The sequence below is a fragment of the Myxocyprinus asiaticus genome, chromosome 3 (assembly GCF_019703515.2).
Source record: "Myxocyprinus asiaticus isolate MX2 ecotype Aquarium Trade chromosome 3, UBuf_Myxa_2, whole genome shotgun sequence".
Taxonomy (NCBI): domain Eukaryota; kingdom Metazoa; phylum Chordata; class Actinopteri; order Cypriniformes; family Catostomidae; genus Myxocyprinus; species Myxocyprinus asiaticus.
In genome coordinates this window covers 1,257,968-1,276,614 of record NC_059346.1, presented here as the reverse complement: position 1 = coordinate 1,276,614, position 18,647 = coordinate 1,257,968, and the positions used below count along the sequence as shown (strand labels likewise).

General features: G+C 38.4%; 1 protein-coding gene across 2 annotated transcripts in view; it reads right to left on the bottom strand.

The window, feature by feature from the left end:
• Positions 1-3,829: 3,829 nt before the first annotated feature.
• The window catches only part of LOC127423119 (3'-5' RNA helicase YTHDC2), a 76,859-nt gene continuing 62,041 nt past the window's right edge, over positions 3,830-18,647 (bottom strand). Inside the window, exons 25-30 of one of the 2 annotated variants that reach the window (XM_051667202.1) lie at positions 17,682-17,788; positions 16,568-16,860; positions 14,442-14,592; positions 11,608-11,814; positions 11,251-11,433; positions 3,830-4,725 (exon numbers count right to left, since the gene is read on the bottom strand). In XM_051667202.1, coding sequence (XP_051523162.1) covers positions 4,648-4,725; positions 11,251-11,433; positions 11,608-11,814; positions 14,442-14,592; positions 16,568-16,860; positions 17,682-17,788 — 1,019 coding nt within the window. In that variant the 3' untranslated portion in view covers positions 3,830-4,647. Of the gene's footprint in view, positions 4,726-11,250; positions 11,434-11,607; positions 11,815-14,441; positions 14,593-16,567; positions 16,861-17,681; positions 17,792-18,647 lie in introns of both variants that reach the window. The other variant, XM_051667193.1, reaches the window with a different exon arrangement.

The window sequence follows — 18,647 nt, the reverse complement described above, 5'->3', positions numbered from 1 at the left end:
TAATTATTTTTACTCATTTTGATTTTCAATACTTTGCACATTAAAAAATGTTTAACTGTAAAATTGCATCGTCCATAACTGCTGTAAAATATGAAATATAAGTAATTTCTTTCTACTTTGTTTCTCAATACATGGCATACTTCATTTAAAAATAAATAAATAAACACTTTATTTTATAAACCTGTGTGATTCATTAATAGCTACTAATACAAACCATTTAAATTATATGCATTGGCTTGTCATTTATATAAGACGACCACAGACTGCTCTACACAACTTATCAGTATGTGGTTTCATACAACAAATAAAAAGCATTAAAACGTATATTTTACAAAAAAATGTGATTATTGGGTGAGAAGGATAACAAAGAGGTATATAAATATACACATAAATAATATTTTCATATATAATGTTCAATACTTTCATTTATACTAAAATTAATATATGCTTCACTATCTGATTATAATAACTTATGTGAAAAGCTTCCCTTGACGTCGTCATGGCGAAAATACACCGATCGCTCGGGTAGGCGGTGTGTGGCCCCTGATCGTGATGAACTCTGGGATACGCTTAGCCTGAAAGACCGCTCAGAAGCAGTATTCACACTAGTGTGGATTTAGTGTGGGTTAAGTGCACTGAGCTTTGGCATGTTTTACACATGGGACAGTGTTGAACACTTACTTCCTGTCACAAGTGGCCAAGACCACAAGTGTGGGTATCGGGACAGGGCCTTACAGCTGATTTTGGAGTTCACAACACAAGGTGGTAGCATGGTGATGCGGCCTTTACACCTCAGGATGTGAATTAATTTTAAATAATAAAATGAACGGTCCGAGTCCGCTTATACCGCAGTTACCATATGTAGGGCCCTATGATTTCCTCGATGTGGAAAACTCAGTTGGAATCATTGAATCCAGTCATAAAAGTGGCATTAGCTAACTGTGAATGCGGAATGTCTCGGAATTTGACAAATTAGGGACAAAAAGGAATGTCTGAATGCACAAATTAAAATTGTGACGTCCTAGTGTGCAAAAGGTTGTGGTTTAATTAAATATATAATCTGCATGTGCTGCACCCTTTAAAATGAATGTGTGAAATGAATTCAGAAAAAATAACTATTCAATAACCACAACATGCATCGTAACCTCTCGTGTGTTTTTCGTGCTCAAATATTACACCCGTTGGGCACGTAAAATCTCCTGGAAAAGAGTGGGAACTCTGATTAAATTTGAATATAAGTATGTTCATTATTCTTTTCCTACTTGTGCTCTGCATGCCAGGCTAATTTCAATTTAGGCTTCTTTGTTTTAATTAGATGTGAATGTTAACTTAGCCTTCTTTATTGGCATGACTCAAAACAACAAAAGATGTTTAATTTTATTTTGAAAAGCAGTATTTTCCATAAACTTCACAACACATTTGCCGCTTATGCTGTAATTTTATAATGACTAAGATTAAAGGGACAGTTCACCCAAAAATGAAAATTCAGTCATTGTTTACTCACCCCTGTGTTGTTATAACCCCATATGTCCTCATAAGGAAGAAATTGTGAAGAAATGTTGTGCTCAGTGATGTCATATAATGTCAGTTTATGGTGACCACCTCTTCAAGCTTCAAAAGAACACAAAAGTATAATTCAGAAGTCTAATAAATTATTCATGAGACTCATGATTGTTATGAAAGCATACGATAAGATTTGGTGTGAACAAACTGAAATCTAATGTATTATTTAGTGAGAATGTTCACTGACCGTTGATCTCCTGTGTGCGTTCATGATCGGGCACGAGAGCAACAGTTCACACAGCCCCCTCGTGACACTGGGGCGTTCAAGAGGAAACTCGTTTTGTTTATCTAAAAGCAGCGATAGTGACAACAGAACACAACGCAGCTGCACACAAAACAGAGAACAGAACTTACTAAACATGTCTGAAGATTTTATAGTCCAAGAATTGATGCATTTCTATGCCCAGCCTTATTTTTTTGAACGGAGTATTCGGAAATCAAACAGAAACATAGATGAGCTACAGGCCGCCACAGTCACACCATGTCCTAACCTGATGGCAAACGACACGTGATAAAAGGTATATTTTCTTTGGTAATCAGAGTTTTTGTCCTAACCAGTCATGATGAACAATGGTACATTCTACTGATCGCTTGTTTTCTATTTTCGGCATCATGTGGGTAACTCGTCCACTGTGAACTGGCACCAGTCCAAAAACTTTCAAAAAAATAAGGCTGGGCATAGAAATGCATCAATTCTTCAACTACAAACTCTTCAGACATGTTTAGTAAGTTCTATTCTCTGTTTTTTTTAACCACTCCATAGATTTAATATTAGCTAACTATAGTTTTGGCAAGTCATTTAGGACATCTACTTTGTGCATGACACGAGCAATATTTCCAACAATTGTTTACAGACAGATTGTTTCACTTTTAATTGACTATATCACAATTCCAGTGGGTCAGAAGTTTACATACACTAAGTTAACTGTGCCTTTAAGCAGCTTGGAAAATTCCAGAAAATGATGTCAAGCCTTTAGACAATTAGCCAATTAGCTTCTGATAGGAGGTGTACTGAATTGAAGGTGTACCTGTGGATGTATTTTAAGGCCTACCTTCAATCTCAGTGCTTCTTTGCTTGACATCATGGGAAAATCAAAAGAAATCAGCCAAGACCTCAGAAAAAAAAAAACTGTGGACCTCCACAAGTCTGGTTCATCCTTGGGAGCAATTTCTAAATGCCTGAAGGTACCACGTTCATCTGTACAAACAATAGTACGCAAGTATAAACACCATGGGACCACACAGCCATCATACCGCTCAGGAAGGAGACGCATTCTGTCTCCTTGAGATGAACATAATTTAGTGCGAAAAGTGCAAATCAATCCCAGAACAACAGCAAAGGACCTTGTGAAGATGCTGGAGGAAACAGATAGACAAGTATCTATATCCACAGTAAAACGAGTCCTATATCGACATAAATTGAAAGGCTGCACAACAAAGAAGAAGCCACTGCTCCAAAACTGCCATAAAAAAGCCAGACTACAGTTTGCAAGTGCACATGGGGACAAAGATCTTACTTTCTGGAGAAATGTCCTCTGGTCTGATGAAACAAAAATTGAACTGTTTGGCCATAATGACCATCGTTATGTTTGGAGGAAAAAGGGTGAGGCTTGCAAGCTGAAGAACATCATCCCAACCGTGAAGCATGGGGGTGGCAGCATCATGTTGTGGGGGTGCTTTACTGCAGGAGGGACTGATTTATTGTGCTTATTGTGAGAAGCTTGTGGAAGGATACCCAAAACATTTGACCCAAATTAAACAATTTAAATGCTACCAAATACTAACAAAGTGTATGTAAACTTCTGACCCACTGGGAATGTGATGAAAGAAATAAAAGCTGAAATAAATCATTCTCTCATTTCACATTCTTAAAATAAAGTAGTGATCCTAACTGACCTAAGACAGGGAATGTTTTCTGTGATTAAATGTCAGGAACGGTGAAAGACTGAGTTTAAATGTATTTGGCTAAGGTGTATGTAAACTTCTGACTTAAACTGTACATACTGAACTAAACACAAAGCTAAATCAATCATATTTGTGAGAATGTTAGCAATATTTCACAACAAGTTTATTATTATACAGGACCTATATATAAACTGCACACTACACTAGAGTGAGATAATAATGGCAAATATGGTTTGAAATGCTTCAAATTTTCTTATTCTAAACTCTGGATTCTGTGTAAATATGTAACAAATACAAATTCACTTGCACTATTGAAGTTCTGCTGTATGTGTTTATATGCGACTAAAGAAAAACGACCAAATGTGCAAAACGTTTTTATTGCAAATTCTGCATTATTCGCATCACTGGACTGAACATCTAAATGATACTAAACATTCAGTAACTTGACTGATGGTCCATAAAATGATAATCAGTACATTGAACAGTCAACAAAAAGGGAAAACTGAACATTTGCACATCCATTAACTGGATTAAAGAACAATTTCATAGCCTCGGCACAAAAACATTTTTCTTCCAGAGTTAAAATTAGATGTAATTACAGACACGAGTGTAGTAAGGGTTTTGTTGTTTAATATTCACATTTCAAGTGGAGGTTATGGTCAGTTTCCACAGAAAACGCACTGAATTTGATTTAATAAAAGAATCAAAGACACCAAAACATGAAATGATCACCTTTGGGACTTGAAATCTGTCTGAAGCATTTAATATTTTCGTTTCAATCGGATATTAAAATATGCAAAACAGACTTTCTGAAATAAAGTGAAACAGTAAACACGAACAAAGTCATTCGACATCTGTGCAAAACCATCATAGATGGCAAAAAAATACAAATAGAAATCACAGCAATTAATAATTTGCATTGAACACTGGTTACATCAGTTACATTCATAAAACTTTTAACCCAATTGAGGCCCAAATCACCCTGAGAACATCACAAGGTTTAAAGGAAAACAAACAGTCGTTCTCTTTATGTTGAAGTAACGCTGATATAGAAACACTGAAAATGTCCTCATGTTTTACAGACAGAAAAGTGGGGCCATAACCTACATAATAAAAACATTAGAGTTACATCTGCTTCTAACTGATATGACGATTGAGAGGACGATTGAGTCGGTTTGTTCACACCTCTTGCAGTTGTTTAGCACAGATTCGCTCCCACAGCTGCAGCAGTTGACTTCCTGCCTGCGGCTCCAACTCCTGTTACACACAAACACGTTAATTATATAATTACACAACAAACAAATAAACTACATTAAGAATAAAGTTTCACAGATCATCATCAATAATACCATGAACTAAATGCACCTTTAAAAGAAAACTAGAACAAGACGATTAGTGGTTGACTGATTTATCGGGCGATGCAAAGAGATACAGTATGACAGCTTGCCCGTATCTCTCCCACACCTGTCTCACCACTTGCAGGTGAAGTCTCCATTCTTCCTACAGCAAATCCGCTCCCGTGTTTCTTTTGCACAGAACATGTGTCGCGTGTAATGAATAAGCATGCACTGCTCCACACAATCAGTTTCTGTGCTAGTATATGCAGTCCAGTCGAGTGTGTACCCCTAGAAATGTATATATACCGATTTTAGCCACAGGAAGTGGGGAAAACATTAGTGATGTTTCAGGAAGTGAAAAATACGGCATTAATTGCGTTAATTTTTAATGCAATAAATTGTCAACTATTAATCACTGAAGTTAACGTGTTAAATTTCACAGCCCTAATATTTTAACAATTTATTTTAATGGCAACAAAAAACAAAAAATGTAATGACTAAATCTTTAAGATGTATTTTTTTGTAGACTTTGTATTTATTTTATTTTTTTATTTGATACCAAAGTTTTTTGTGTGCAATTGTGACTAAATATAATGCCACAAAAATGTGAATAATATTTTTTGATATTAACAATTTTTATTGATTCAACAAATTAAATAAATGTCGCAGAAAATGCGGAATCAAATTATGTACAATTAAACCCTCCCCCCCAACACCCCCACCAGACACAAACACTCACCCCAGTGGTCATAAATATAAAAAAAACAAACACAATAATAAATAAATAAATAAAAAGCATATTTTCAAAAAACAATCGAATCACACACATATTTAAAACTAGAGATCCCTCTCCACTACCCCCCCCCGCCCCGAAAGCCTTCCAAAAAGGCCAAATATCTGCCCCATTTCCTATCAAATAATCCCAGATTTCCCAGCCTTCTATACATCTCTTCCTCAAAGGCCGCCACCCTCCCCATCTCCGAGCACCACTCATGAAACGAGGGCGCTCCAACCGACCTCCAACCCCTTAAAATAACCTGTCTGGTGATCATGACGCTCGTTAGGACCCAACTCTTTATGTGCCGATTCTCAACGTCGATGACCACCCCATCGCCCAAAATACAGAGTCTGGGGCAAAGTGAAAGCCGAGTGCCCAATACATCACATATAAGACTCTGAACTTTCAACCAGAACTCCTGGATCTCAACACACCCCCAAAAAACATGAGTTGTGTCTCCAACCTCTGATTGACATCGCCAGCAGGTGGGTGTGTCCTTAAGACCAAGCCTATACAATCTGGAGGAGGTCCAATAGAACCGATGTAAAATTTTAAATTGCATAAGGCACACCCTTGCATCTCTAGATGCAGACTTGATATTTTTTAGGATCCTAGCCCACACCCCCTCCTCCAATGTCAAGTTTAGATCTTCCATAATTTTTTGAGAGAATTCAAAGTTCCGTCCCCCAGACTATGAATTAGCAGGGAGTAATACACTGATGCCTCATGACCCTTCCCAGAAGCAGCAATCACCCCTCCCAGAGTATCTGCCACTCCAGGGGGGGTGCGTGCCACTCCCAAAAACAGTGCAGAGTAGGTGGCGCAGCTGTAAATACTTATAAAACTGAGATCTGGGAATGCCAAAATGTTGAACCAAATTTTCAAAAGATCTCAATACTCCACCCTCATATAGGTCACCAAGTGTAGTAACCCCCCTCACAATCCAATCTGACCAACAGAAAGGGGACTTATTAATACATAGTTTAGGGTTCTGCCATATGCTCAAGGCTACGTTTAAATAAATATCAGAATTAAACACTCTGGACACTTTTGTCCATATCGAGTGCAAATGCAAAATAACGGGGTGCGACTTAACCTCTCCAGCTAGTTTAATCGAAAGGCTTTGCAGTGGCGAGATAGGGGCAAGAACTTCCTGTTCAATACAAAACCAGGGAGGAGCTCTCTCAGGTGGATGTGTCCAATGAACCAAATGTCTAAGACTGAATGCATAATAATAAAATAAAATCTTGGGTAGGCCTAACCCACCTTTGTCAATCGGCCTATGTAACTTATTGAAATTTAACCTGGGACGCTTTCCATTCCAAATAAAGGACTTCGCTGTGCTATCAAATTGCTTGAAATAAGAGAGGGGGACATCTACAGGGAGAGACTGAAGCAGTAGTTGAATTTTGGTATTTTAATAACATTAACCTTCCCAATCATCGATAAATGTAATGAAGCCCACCTGTCCACATCGCTCGAAAACCTTGTTATTAAGGGATCAAAATTAACTAACTAAATCACACAAATTTGCTGGGAATAAAATCCCCAAATACTTAATGCCCTGTTTGGGCCACTGGAAGGTGCCCGGCTGGAAAGCCGTTACTGGACAATACGCTGTCAGAGCCAAAGCTTCAGACTTAGCCCAATTGACTCTGTATCCTGAGAACTTGGAAAAGGACTTAATAATTCTGTGGAGGCAAGGCATAGATCTAGTAGGTTCAGAGACGAATAATAAAAATCATCTGCGTAAAGCAGAAGCTTATGCGCCACACCTCCCACCACCACCCCTGGAAAATCATCCTCCTTCCTTATCGCAGCTGCTAATGGTTCCAGGGCAAGACAGAACAATAATGGGGAAAGAGGGCAACCCTGCCGAGTGCCCCTATCCAGAGTAACATAATCTGAAATTAATCCATTTGTTTGTACCGCTGCTACAGGGTATCTATAAAGTAACTTGATCCAACCAATAAATGTACTCCCGAACCCATACCTTTCCAAAATCTTAAAAAGATAATCCCATTCTACAATATCAAACACCTTTTCAGCGTCAAGTGAGTTAGCAGTGACCGGAGACTGATCATTCGCCACTGACCACATGATATTGATGAAACGCCTAATGTTATCAGAAGAGCTGCAGCCCCGAATAAACCCCACCTGATCTATATGTATAAGAGATATCATAACTTTACTTAATCGGTTAGCCAAAATTGTCAAAATTTTTACATCTATTTGGATCAGGGAAATTGGGCGGTAACTTTTACACTCATTTGGATCTTTGTCATTTTTAAGAATCAGACTGATCCGGGCTTGTGTCATGGTTGGAGGAAGCTTTCCATTCTTTAATGATTCAGTATAAACTTCTAACAAAAGTGGAGCCAGTTCTGTAGCATAAGATTTGAAAAACTCAGCGGCAAAGCCGTCAGGCCCCTGAGCCTTGCCTTAAGTACCTCGTCAACCTCCTTCAAGGTTATCTCAGAATCAAGAGAGTTATTTTGCTCATTCGTCAGTTTAGGAAGTTCTAATAGTTCCACAAAGTTTCTAATATCTTCATCAGTAGACAAAGATGTGGAACTATAAAGATCAAGATAGAATTCTTTAAAATCATTATTAATATCAATGGCTAAGGTAAATATTTCACCACCAGCAGATTTCACTGAGGGAATGGTAGAAAAAGACTCTCTCTGCTTTATATATCTAGCAGAAAGTTTTCCTGCTTTGTCCCCCGACTCAGAGTATGACTGTCTTGCCCTGAATAACCAAGACTCCACTTTCTGTGACAAAATAGTATTATATCTATATTTCAATCGGGTCAATTCTCTGAGGCCATCAGATGGCATTCGGCACTTCAGCTCTGCCTCGGCACTTTTAATATTTCCTTCCAACTCCACAAGTTCTCGTGCTTTGGATATTTGATGAATGAGGCATACTGTATGATCCGACCCCTAAGAACCACCTTAAGTGCCTCCCAAGCCACGCCCACAGAGGATACTGAGGACCAGTTGGTCTCCATATAAACATTGATTTCAGCCTTTAACATTTGTTGGAAATCAGGATTTTGCAAAAGGGATACATTAAGGCGCCAACTATATGATTTCTTTTTCTCTGTATGTGGCAACATCTCCAAACTCACCAGGGCATGATCTGAGACTAAGATATTTCCAATTGAGCAATCAACAACAGATGAAATGAGGGATTTGGATATATATATATATATATTAAAAAATCTATTCTAGAATAAATCTTATGGACTGATGAAAAAAATGTATATATCCATAAGACCAAGATTTTTACACATCCTGTGAAGTGTCAGTGTTGCTCTAGGGGGTTTACACACTTTTGCTTCACTATGACCAAGGACTGAGTCCATCAAAATATTAAAGTCTCCCCCTAATATTATATCATGAGGGGTGCTAGCGGCTTGCAACATCCCTTCAAGATCTATAAAAAAAGCCCTGATCATCAGCGTTAGGTGCGTAAATAGCCAAAATCAACCTTTGCTCTTGAATTTCAGCTAAAACAATAATGACTCTCCCTAATTTATCTTTAATCTGTTTGAGAAATTTTAATTGTAGATGTTTATTAATCAATATAATGACTCCCCTGCTCTTACTTGAGCCAGCACTAAAGAAAACATGTCCACCCCATATCTTCTCAAATTCACCTCTCCCACCGCGCCATCCAAATCGAGTCCCGTCGGGGCTTTCATCCTGAACACGTAAGTGTCTTTTAATGTCTCCAGAGCCCGATGATTTTGACTTCTTTGCCATGTTTTGCCTCAAACAGCAAATGTGTAACTGGGTGTATCGAATTTCACCAGATTATATCATGAAAATAATAACAAATGTAGTAAAGTGCGCAGAGCTCGTCGCTCACACGTCTGCTTCTTGCATGGCGTCACGTGACCTCCGTGAATATTGTTTTTTAGCAACTTATGTACACGTAATTTACTACCATATTAAATTGTGACGTTGAGATATTATGGAAAACACTAGTAAAGCTACAAGATTAAAATAGAAAAATATGTATGTTGATCACACATGTAGCCGATCTTCGAGTATAAACAAAAATCAAATTGATTCTATATTTGAATCTATTCAATAAACTTTAATGTTTGTGCATCTTATTTGGAGACTTATTTAATAAATAACTTCCATTATAGAAGTTTGGCTTGTAATATATAAGTTAATGTTATGGCGTTTATAAGAAGATATTGCTTTTGTAACTAAAAGCAGACAAAGCGCACTTATAATATGATCATTTTTTACACTATACAGCACTTACACCATTACCTTTATTAACTTCTGCTGCTTTAACATTGGATGTTGCTTGTGTTATAATTAGTGCTGTCAGTCGATTAAAATAAATCACGATTAATCGCAGATTTTGAAAGTGATGAAATTTGATGCTATATATCATCACCTTTTCCAATCAAAATGCAATTATTTTCATCTTAGGAAAGATGATAAAACAATATGTAGCACTATAATGCTTTACTAATAGGGCTGAAACGATTAGTCGATGTTATCGACAACGTCAACAATAAATTCCAGATGCACTCCAAACTTCCCAAACAACTTCAGGTGATGTATATTGCAAAGTAAGTGCAAATCGTGTCGTCTTGATGTGAAATAAAGCGGAGCTGTACCCGGTGTTCCGCTTGAGCAAAACTTGCCTGTCAAAGCGTCTAAAAATGAAACACCCCGGCGTTATATATTTAATGCATGCTTTATTAAAGGTGCAGTATGTAAGATTCAGAAACCCTTGTTATTAGTGACACCTGTGGCCGTTAAGTGAACTGCAGCCTGTTGCTTGTGCACACACTCCATAGGGACGTGAGCATCGACCAAAACAATATCGTAACGTACAAAGAGACTATTGTGTGTTTTGTATATCATATGTTGTACTACGATCAAGAAAACAGTGTATTTGCTTAAATTTATCCTGTATACCTGACTTTTAGTATAAAGAGAAGATCGTTGAAATTATTTGAAAGTTACGAAGCAAGGTAGTTTGCAATTCGTCAGTGTTAGCAGGCAAGATCAAGTTAGCTAAAATGACACAGATCAATCCTCATGGCACTATATTTCACATGCTTTGCAGTCATGTAAGTTTACCTGTCCAATAAGAAGAACGCCAATTCAGGGTCGGTTTTGATCCCCAAAACCAAACGAAGGTCCCTCCAGGAATCAAATGCCCTGCCGATGTTCACTCTAGTTTTCGCTCGACCACGATCACGTTCCCACTTAGCCAGACGGGATTCAATAGAAGGCTCTCGGAAGCGTGCATAAACGTCACAAATTTGGGATTTTCCCGGCAAAAGCGACCCGCTCCCTTCGCATGAAAATCAGTCTACAGGCTTTAATAGGCAACATAGGAAGTCTGGGAAGGGCTCATTTTTTAAGTTGCGTTACAAGTTGCTCACACATTGGCAAAAAAGGCGAATATTACATGAAAATTGTTACATACTGCACTTTTAAAGTCTACATAATAAGTAAGCGGGTTGTGTAAATAAGCACAAACTCTGAAACTGGAATTTCTATTGTATTTGACTCTAAATCAATAATGATAACTTTAAAGGGTTTGGAATGCAGGCATAATAAAGTATGTCATGACATAAATAGGTTGCAGATCTTCATCACGCACTCGTCTAATCTGGTGTCTCACCTGTCCGTCTCGGCTGATCTGAACTCTCTTGTTGTCGTTCCAGGGGTTCAACAGCTGCTGTGTGAGCTGGAAGGGAAGATTCTCTGTACGGATCCACTCGACGCTAAACACTCCACCCAGACCGGCCGAACCCCAGTCCAAACACCTCTCACTGCTGATCTCTGATGTCATACGAGCATAACCCTGAAACAGGATTAATTATTCAGTATTCAACAAAACAATAAAACAGATGTCATTCAGGTCTTAAAGGAAGCAGCATCCACGTTTTGCACATGCAAAAGAGCTTCTGGATAAACGGTCAGAGTTAGAAAACACGATGAGTTTCTACATAAGACTGAAAGTGCTCGCTCTACACACCTGGAAGTGCCCAGATCCCTGCACAGAGAAGATGAGGAAGACCGCGCTGCTCTCGTGGAACGCTCTCTTCAGTTTCTGCTCATTGTTTGGTGTTGTAGACCAGATTCCTTTCTGCTGAGACAGCTCGATGTTCCTCATGTTACTGCTCTTCATAATGAAGTATCTCACAGACATCCGCACCACTCTCTGAGATGGAGACTTACAACACTAGATTACAGAAAACAACGTGAGCAAAGTCTAAAAGCAGCACTTCTGTTGTATGTTTACAGTCAGTACATACATTTACAGGGAAAGGGGAGAAAGTCAACAGGGTTTCTGTAGGTATTATGACTTTTTTAAAAGACATTTTTTAAGGGGGCCTGGGTAGCTCAGTGGTAAAAGACGCTGGCTACCACCCCTGGAGTTCGCTAGTTCGCTAGTTCGAATCCCTGGGCATGCTGAGTGACTCCAGCCAGGTCTCCTAAGCAACCAAATTGGCCCGGTTGCTAGGGAGGGTAGAGTCACATGGGGTAACCTCCTCATGGTCGCTATAATGTGGTTTGTTCTCGGTGGGGCGCATGGTGAATTGAGCGCGGATGCCGCGGTGGATGGCGTGAAGCCTCCACACGTGCTATGTCTCCGTGGCAACACGCTCAACAAGCCACGTGATAAGATGCGCGGGTTGACTGTCTCAGACGCGGAGGCAACTGGGATTCGTCCTCCGCCACCCGGACTGAGGCGAATCACTACGCGACCACCAGGACTTAGAGCGCATTGGGAATTGGGCATTCCAAATTCGGAGAAAAAGGGGAAAATCCCCCCCCCCAAAAAAGACCTTTTTTAAGACCAACTTAAGGAATACATTTAAGAGAACACAATGTCATCGCATCGCTCTCTAAATGTAAATGCCCAGGGAGCACAAGAACAGTCATATATACTGTATATAGTATTAATCTCCATTACTTTTTAATTAATTTAACAAAAAATAACATGATACAGCTTGAATACCTCTGCCCCTATCCACCAGAATGTGGAAATAACTTTTACCTTCTGATCAGACGCATTATATCAGCTATATTCCTCTACGACACTGCTGTTTCACTGGAATAGTGTTTAAACAACACCCAAAAATATACTTCAAAGCTCTGGAATAAAATATAAGTTATCACCACCAAACATTAAAAACAAGCTTTTATTCAAATAAGTAATTCAGTCATTAAATCTAGAAGCTCAACAACAGGAGCATCTATGATTGTTATAAGAACCTCCCTATGATTCTGCAATCTAAATCCCTAGTGTCATAGATTAGCCAATTATATATTTACACGCTGTGCCACTCAGTTGACATGACTGGCGAACGGCCAAAAGACATGCCAAGGTTGGTGTCCACACACAAGTGTGGATTATCTTTTGAACTGTAGATGGCGCTGTCTCCAAACTGCTCAGGTACATTCAGGACATGATGTCAATGATGCATACCAAATTTCTTATAAATCTGACAATGCATTCAAAAGATATTTTACTTTAAGATAAAAATCAATGTCAGTATCACAGAGGCAGTATGGCCTTGAAAATCCTCATGACCCAAGGAATCCATAGACACCAAACTCGTGATTTTAGGACATACGGTTCAAAAGTTACAGACAAAAATATCCATTTTCAAAAGTATTGACCCATAGGTGGCGCTGTCACCAAACTTTGCATGTACCCTCAGATCATGGTCCCGATGAAGTATACCAAGTTTCGTTTCAATATGACAAACCATTGGCAACATATAGTCTCACTTCCTGTTTCATGTCGACATCGTTAAATTTGTGTTAACGTAACTTTTCAACAAAATCAAAAGTTGGTATTATTCAATATGTGCGGATCAGTCTGGAGATTATTTTGAGCCACTGGCAAATCGTGACAAAGTTGGCAGGAATAGTAGCGAATAAACGATAAATGTCAATCCAAGATGGCGGCCACTGTAATGGGATGAGTTTTAATTTAAGCGGTCCATTTGTATCATATTTAGGAGGAGTGTAATTACATGCAAACTGGTGGTGGCACTATAGAGTTTGTCCTAGAGACCGCAAATTTGGTATGGGGCTGTTCGTGCACAGAAATTACTCTTCACTTTAAAACGAGTTAAACGCAATGAGAAACCAATCCCTCATGCAACATTTAATACCATGACCTTATGAATTTAAGACTTTTTGCTCCAGGGGGCCTGAGTAGCTCAGTAAAGACACTGACTTCAACACCTGGAGTCGCGAGTTCGAATCCAGGGCGTGCTGAGTGACTCCAGCCACGTCTCCTAAGCAACCAAATTGGCCCGGTTGCTAGGCAGGGTAGAGTCACGTTGGGGTAACCTCCTTGTGGTCACTATAATGTGGTTCTCGCTCTCGGTGGGGCGCGTGGTGAGTTGTGCGCGCTAGGTCTCCGCGATAAGGAGCTCAACAAGTCACGTGATAACATGCGCGGATTGATGGTCACAGACGCGGAGGCAACTGAGATTCGTCCTCCGCCACACAGATTGAGGTGAATCACTACGCTACCACGAGGACTTAGAGCGCATTGGGAATTGGGCATTCCAAACTGGGGAGAAAAAGATATATTGATCTATTTAGCTCCGATTTAAGAACTTTTTAAAGCCTTAATTTGCAAAAAAGGGCAATTTAAGACTTTTTTCAGACCTGCAGAAACAATGCTCACAGCAGGTGTTCCAGATGTATATTTTCTATTGATTTGTTTGTTGCATTTAAAGATTTTTCTTCTTTTTTTTTTGTTGTGTTTTTAAAAAAGTCATATGGGTTTGGAACAACATCACGAGGGTGAGTAAATGATGACAGAATAGGTGAAATGACAGGTACTTTTCCAGAGGCTGGTGATGAGGGGCTGTTGAGCAGCGGACTGTCAGCGCTCTTAAAGGGGAAGTGTTCCTCTCCAACACGCTTTGAATGATGGGAGGTCTTCTCTCTGTGAGTCTTGTGCTGAGAGACATGAGGAGACACCCGAGACGATCTGTAGGAAACAACACACATCAGTCACTATCCACAGAGTCATTACAACAACATTTGTCATTTTATTGACGTTTAACCCTCAGTGACCCAAGCATTGATATTGGTTATATATTTTTATTTTTTTTAGTATTTTAGGAAGCCACTGGTTATTTTGGAAAACTTTTGCAAAATTTCACCACAGTTTCTTTTGAATTCACAACACAATTGAACACATAAAAGTAAATGAAAAATAATAAATTACAAGCGGTAAGGGTAAATTCATGAACAGCTAAGAAATGTGACAATTTAAAACTAATGAGGACTATTGATATTGATGATATATTTACTTGATAGTATATATATATAATTAAAATAGTAAAAAATACTCTATTTAATGTAATACATTTAATATAATTCAATACCAATACCATTTATTTTACCATATTATATAAATAAAATGGCTAAAAACAATCTGGAACAGTTTATGTATTGTGTGAATGTAGAAAAAGTTTTCTATGCTTAGGAAAAATTCCCAATGCGCTCTAAGTTCTCGTGGTGGCGGCGGAGGACGAATCTCAGTTGCCTCCGCGTCTGAGAACGTCAATCCGCGCATCTTATCACGTGGCTTGTTGAGTGCGTTACCGCGGAGATGTAGCATGTGTGGAGGCTTCAGGCTATTCTCCGCAGCATCCACACACAACTCACCACGCGCCCCACCGAGAGCGAGAACCACATTATAGCGACCACGTGGAGGTTACCCCATGTGACTCTACCCTCCCTAGCAACCGGGCCAATTTGGTTGCTTAGGAGACCTGGCTGGAGTCACTCAGCACGCCCTGGATTCGAACTCACGACTCCAGGGGTGGAAATTTATGAAAGTTGATATTTTTGGGCAATGTAATCATTTTTAAATCAGTAAACATGTTGAGGATTAAGAAAGAAATATACGTATTACAGGTCAAATACCAAAAAATTGGAAAATTGATACATTTGTCCCAAAAGTGTCAACAAGCTGTGACCTCATATTTTTATTTTCTTTTAATTAATGTACTATTTATAATTTATATTATTTTTATATAATCAGATATTATTTAACAGTTTTAAACAAACATTGCAATTTTCTTCACTAGGTCTCCTAGGTAACTGATATCCTTCAATATCAATAAATAATAAAACAATAAATAAATAATAATTAAATAATACATTTTATTTGTAATGCTCTTTTCTCATACCCAAAGCGCTAAAAATGTCATTCTTTATAACTGAATAATATAATCAATTAAAGATATTGCCACCTCACACTGCTTCAATGTAATAGCTACTTTTTGTTTGTTTTGTTGTTTTGCTTTTTTGTAAGATTAGCAAAACTGTAGTTGAACTACTTTACTTTGAGTAGTTTGTACTACCATCACCTAATCGATAATGACATTTTTTTTTGATTAAATGTTATCATGTGCTAATACTATTCCACAGCTCTGATGTTTCTAGTTTCTAGTTCTTACATTTTGTGAATAAAGCGCTAACGTACCCGCCGTCTTGTTTCCGGAAGTATTTTTACCATTCGTTTTTTCCTTAGGGATTTCATAAAAGGCTTGTGCGCCATGAACCAAACCAACCCGCACTGAGGTGAATCAAAACATTACAAACTTTAATTTGAAGCAAAAAAGTATCTGAAAATCAGACTAAAAGACGAAGATACAAGACTGTGGGCTGGGCTCGTTTGATGTGATTCTCTGATTGGTGGATCTTTCTTTTTAGGATTATGGGTAGTGTAGTTCCACTACTGGTTGAAATAACACAGAGTGATGTCTTCAACAGAAGCATAAACCATCGATTAACAACAACAGAGCTCACAGTAGGTCTATGTTTACAGGTTTATAAGTTATCGTTAAAAATCAATTCCACTATGGAGAAAATGAATGGGATGTTTACTTCAGAAACCGACTGTTGCGCTCTATATTTAAAGCTTTGCAACTAGTCCCTGACCGCTAACTCACCTATCGGGGCTGGTTAGCTCATCGCTCTGATCCAGGTCCAGTGCGCTCCAGTGCCCGCCACTGCCTTTCCATGAGGCCGTTTGTGGGGGCTCGTCAGAGGTCATAGGTCGCGGTCTCTGGCCAATGCCGGTGGGCTGCTGAAGACCCACGTTCTGCTCCTCTGCAGTCAGCACTGACACCAGCGTACGGATGGTGACCTCGTCCAGCTGCGAGCACGCTTTAGATGGAGCACGAATCCGCCTCAGAAACAGACTCTGCCAACGCTGCCTGAGACCGAACACCAACTCTGCCATCTGACACAGAACATCAGAGAGATACATGACAGGGTTTCCATTAGCTGTTAATTACTGGTTTTTAACCATTAAAATGTCCTAATGTTCGACAAATTTATTCATTGTCAGACACAATGTCCAGTAACCCCTTTAGTTGATGCCACAAGTGCATAGTGTGATGCTATGCTAATGATAACAGCGCTTCGCTGCCATGGAGGATTAGTCTTTCCCGAAGCTTGCGGAGTCCTAATCTGCCACTACAGTGCATTATATCCCGCACACTGGCAAAAGCAGCCCGCATATTCCCGTCTCGCGTGCCCGCAGTGACTCACTTCAGAATCACATTAAAACAGCATTGCGTTTCCCGTCTTCTGGAGGAGAAAAAGACGCAAAAGCGCTTTTCTGCCAAAGTGAAGTCAAATATGTCCCTGACTTGAGATGCACATAAATTTAATATTTATTTATAAATGAAGTTTGGTTGTTTTGTACCCATTGTTAATTAATTAATGCATTTTTTTAATTAGATGCTAATTCCATGACGGCCATTTTTATTATAAATTATTTTTTTGTGATAAAGCAGCTACAATTAACAAATAATTATCGTTCATTTGACTTGACTGTGTCATTATTAGCCTTTATTGCATTATATCACATTTACAGCAAAAAAACCCCACTCCATGTAAAATAAAACAGATTTTATCAGGCTACTGACAGGATTACATTTTCTTTAATTAGGAAAAATTAAACAACTGTATAAAATGGAAGAGACACGTAGGGAAAGAGAACGAGAGAAATAAACACAAACCGACGTGTATTTGAATAAAGTCTCATGCTGTTCTTACCTCTCGATCCAGTTTGAAATTGACCCATTCATCAATCTTAAAATGGGCCAGATGAGCACTGGAGCGATCTTCCATCTCACTGTCACTGCTCTCATTCACTGCATCACCTGCTGTACACAGCATACATCACATTTACAATGACTGACAGCGATTCATCTAGCCGACAGTTTAATCAGGTGTAAATGATTATAAATTGGAGTCTTTACTTAAACCTAAATAGCCGTGTGTATCAAATATGATACATAACATTTGACGGCTCCTAATTCACTCTGTTCAAGCTGATGAGCCATACAATCTATGGTATGTAAGTGTCACATGTTTATGGCACCATCTAGTGGTTAGTTGTGAAAAAAGTGGCTTCAATGTTTATATCGATCTATTTAAAATGGCTTGTGTGAAAAGTGACTCTTATGTTGGGATAAATGACAGCTTATTTTAATAAAGTAAAAGTGACAGTAATGATTATATTGTTACTGATATTTTAAAATGAGTATTTGCTGAATATAAGCAACTTGTGCTTGGTTAAAATTTTGTATATTATTTTATTGAAAATGCATGTTGAAATCCATGAATCAAATATGATACATAAAAAAAAAGTACATAATTGTTTTTGTTTTTTTATGATTTCTTTGTATAGTTTGTCTAATAGTACTAAAAACAATTTAATGTAAAAAAATTAGAATTTTCTGACAATTCTTTCATATGTCAGATTTTACAGGGTTAAAGACATGAATTCAAAATTGATTTTTACTTGTTTTTAATACTGGTCTTATGGTGCATGATTCATCAAAAACATTTACATTTATTAATTTAGCAGACTAAAGAAAAAACATTATTTTTATATAATAAAAAAAAATCTATTTTTATAATATTTCATCAAAACGTAACTTTCTTTGCCTATGAAACAACTTTTCTTTTCTGCTGATGTACCCACTGCAACATTTTTAAAAAGCTACACTATGTAAC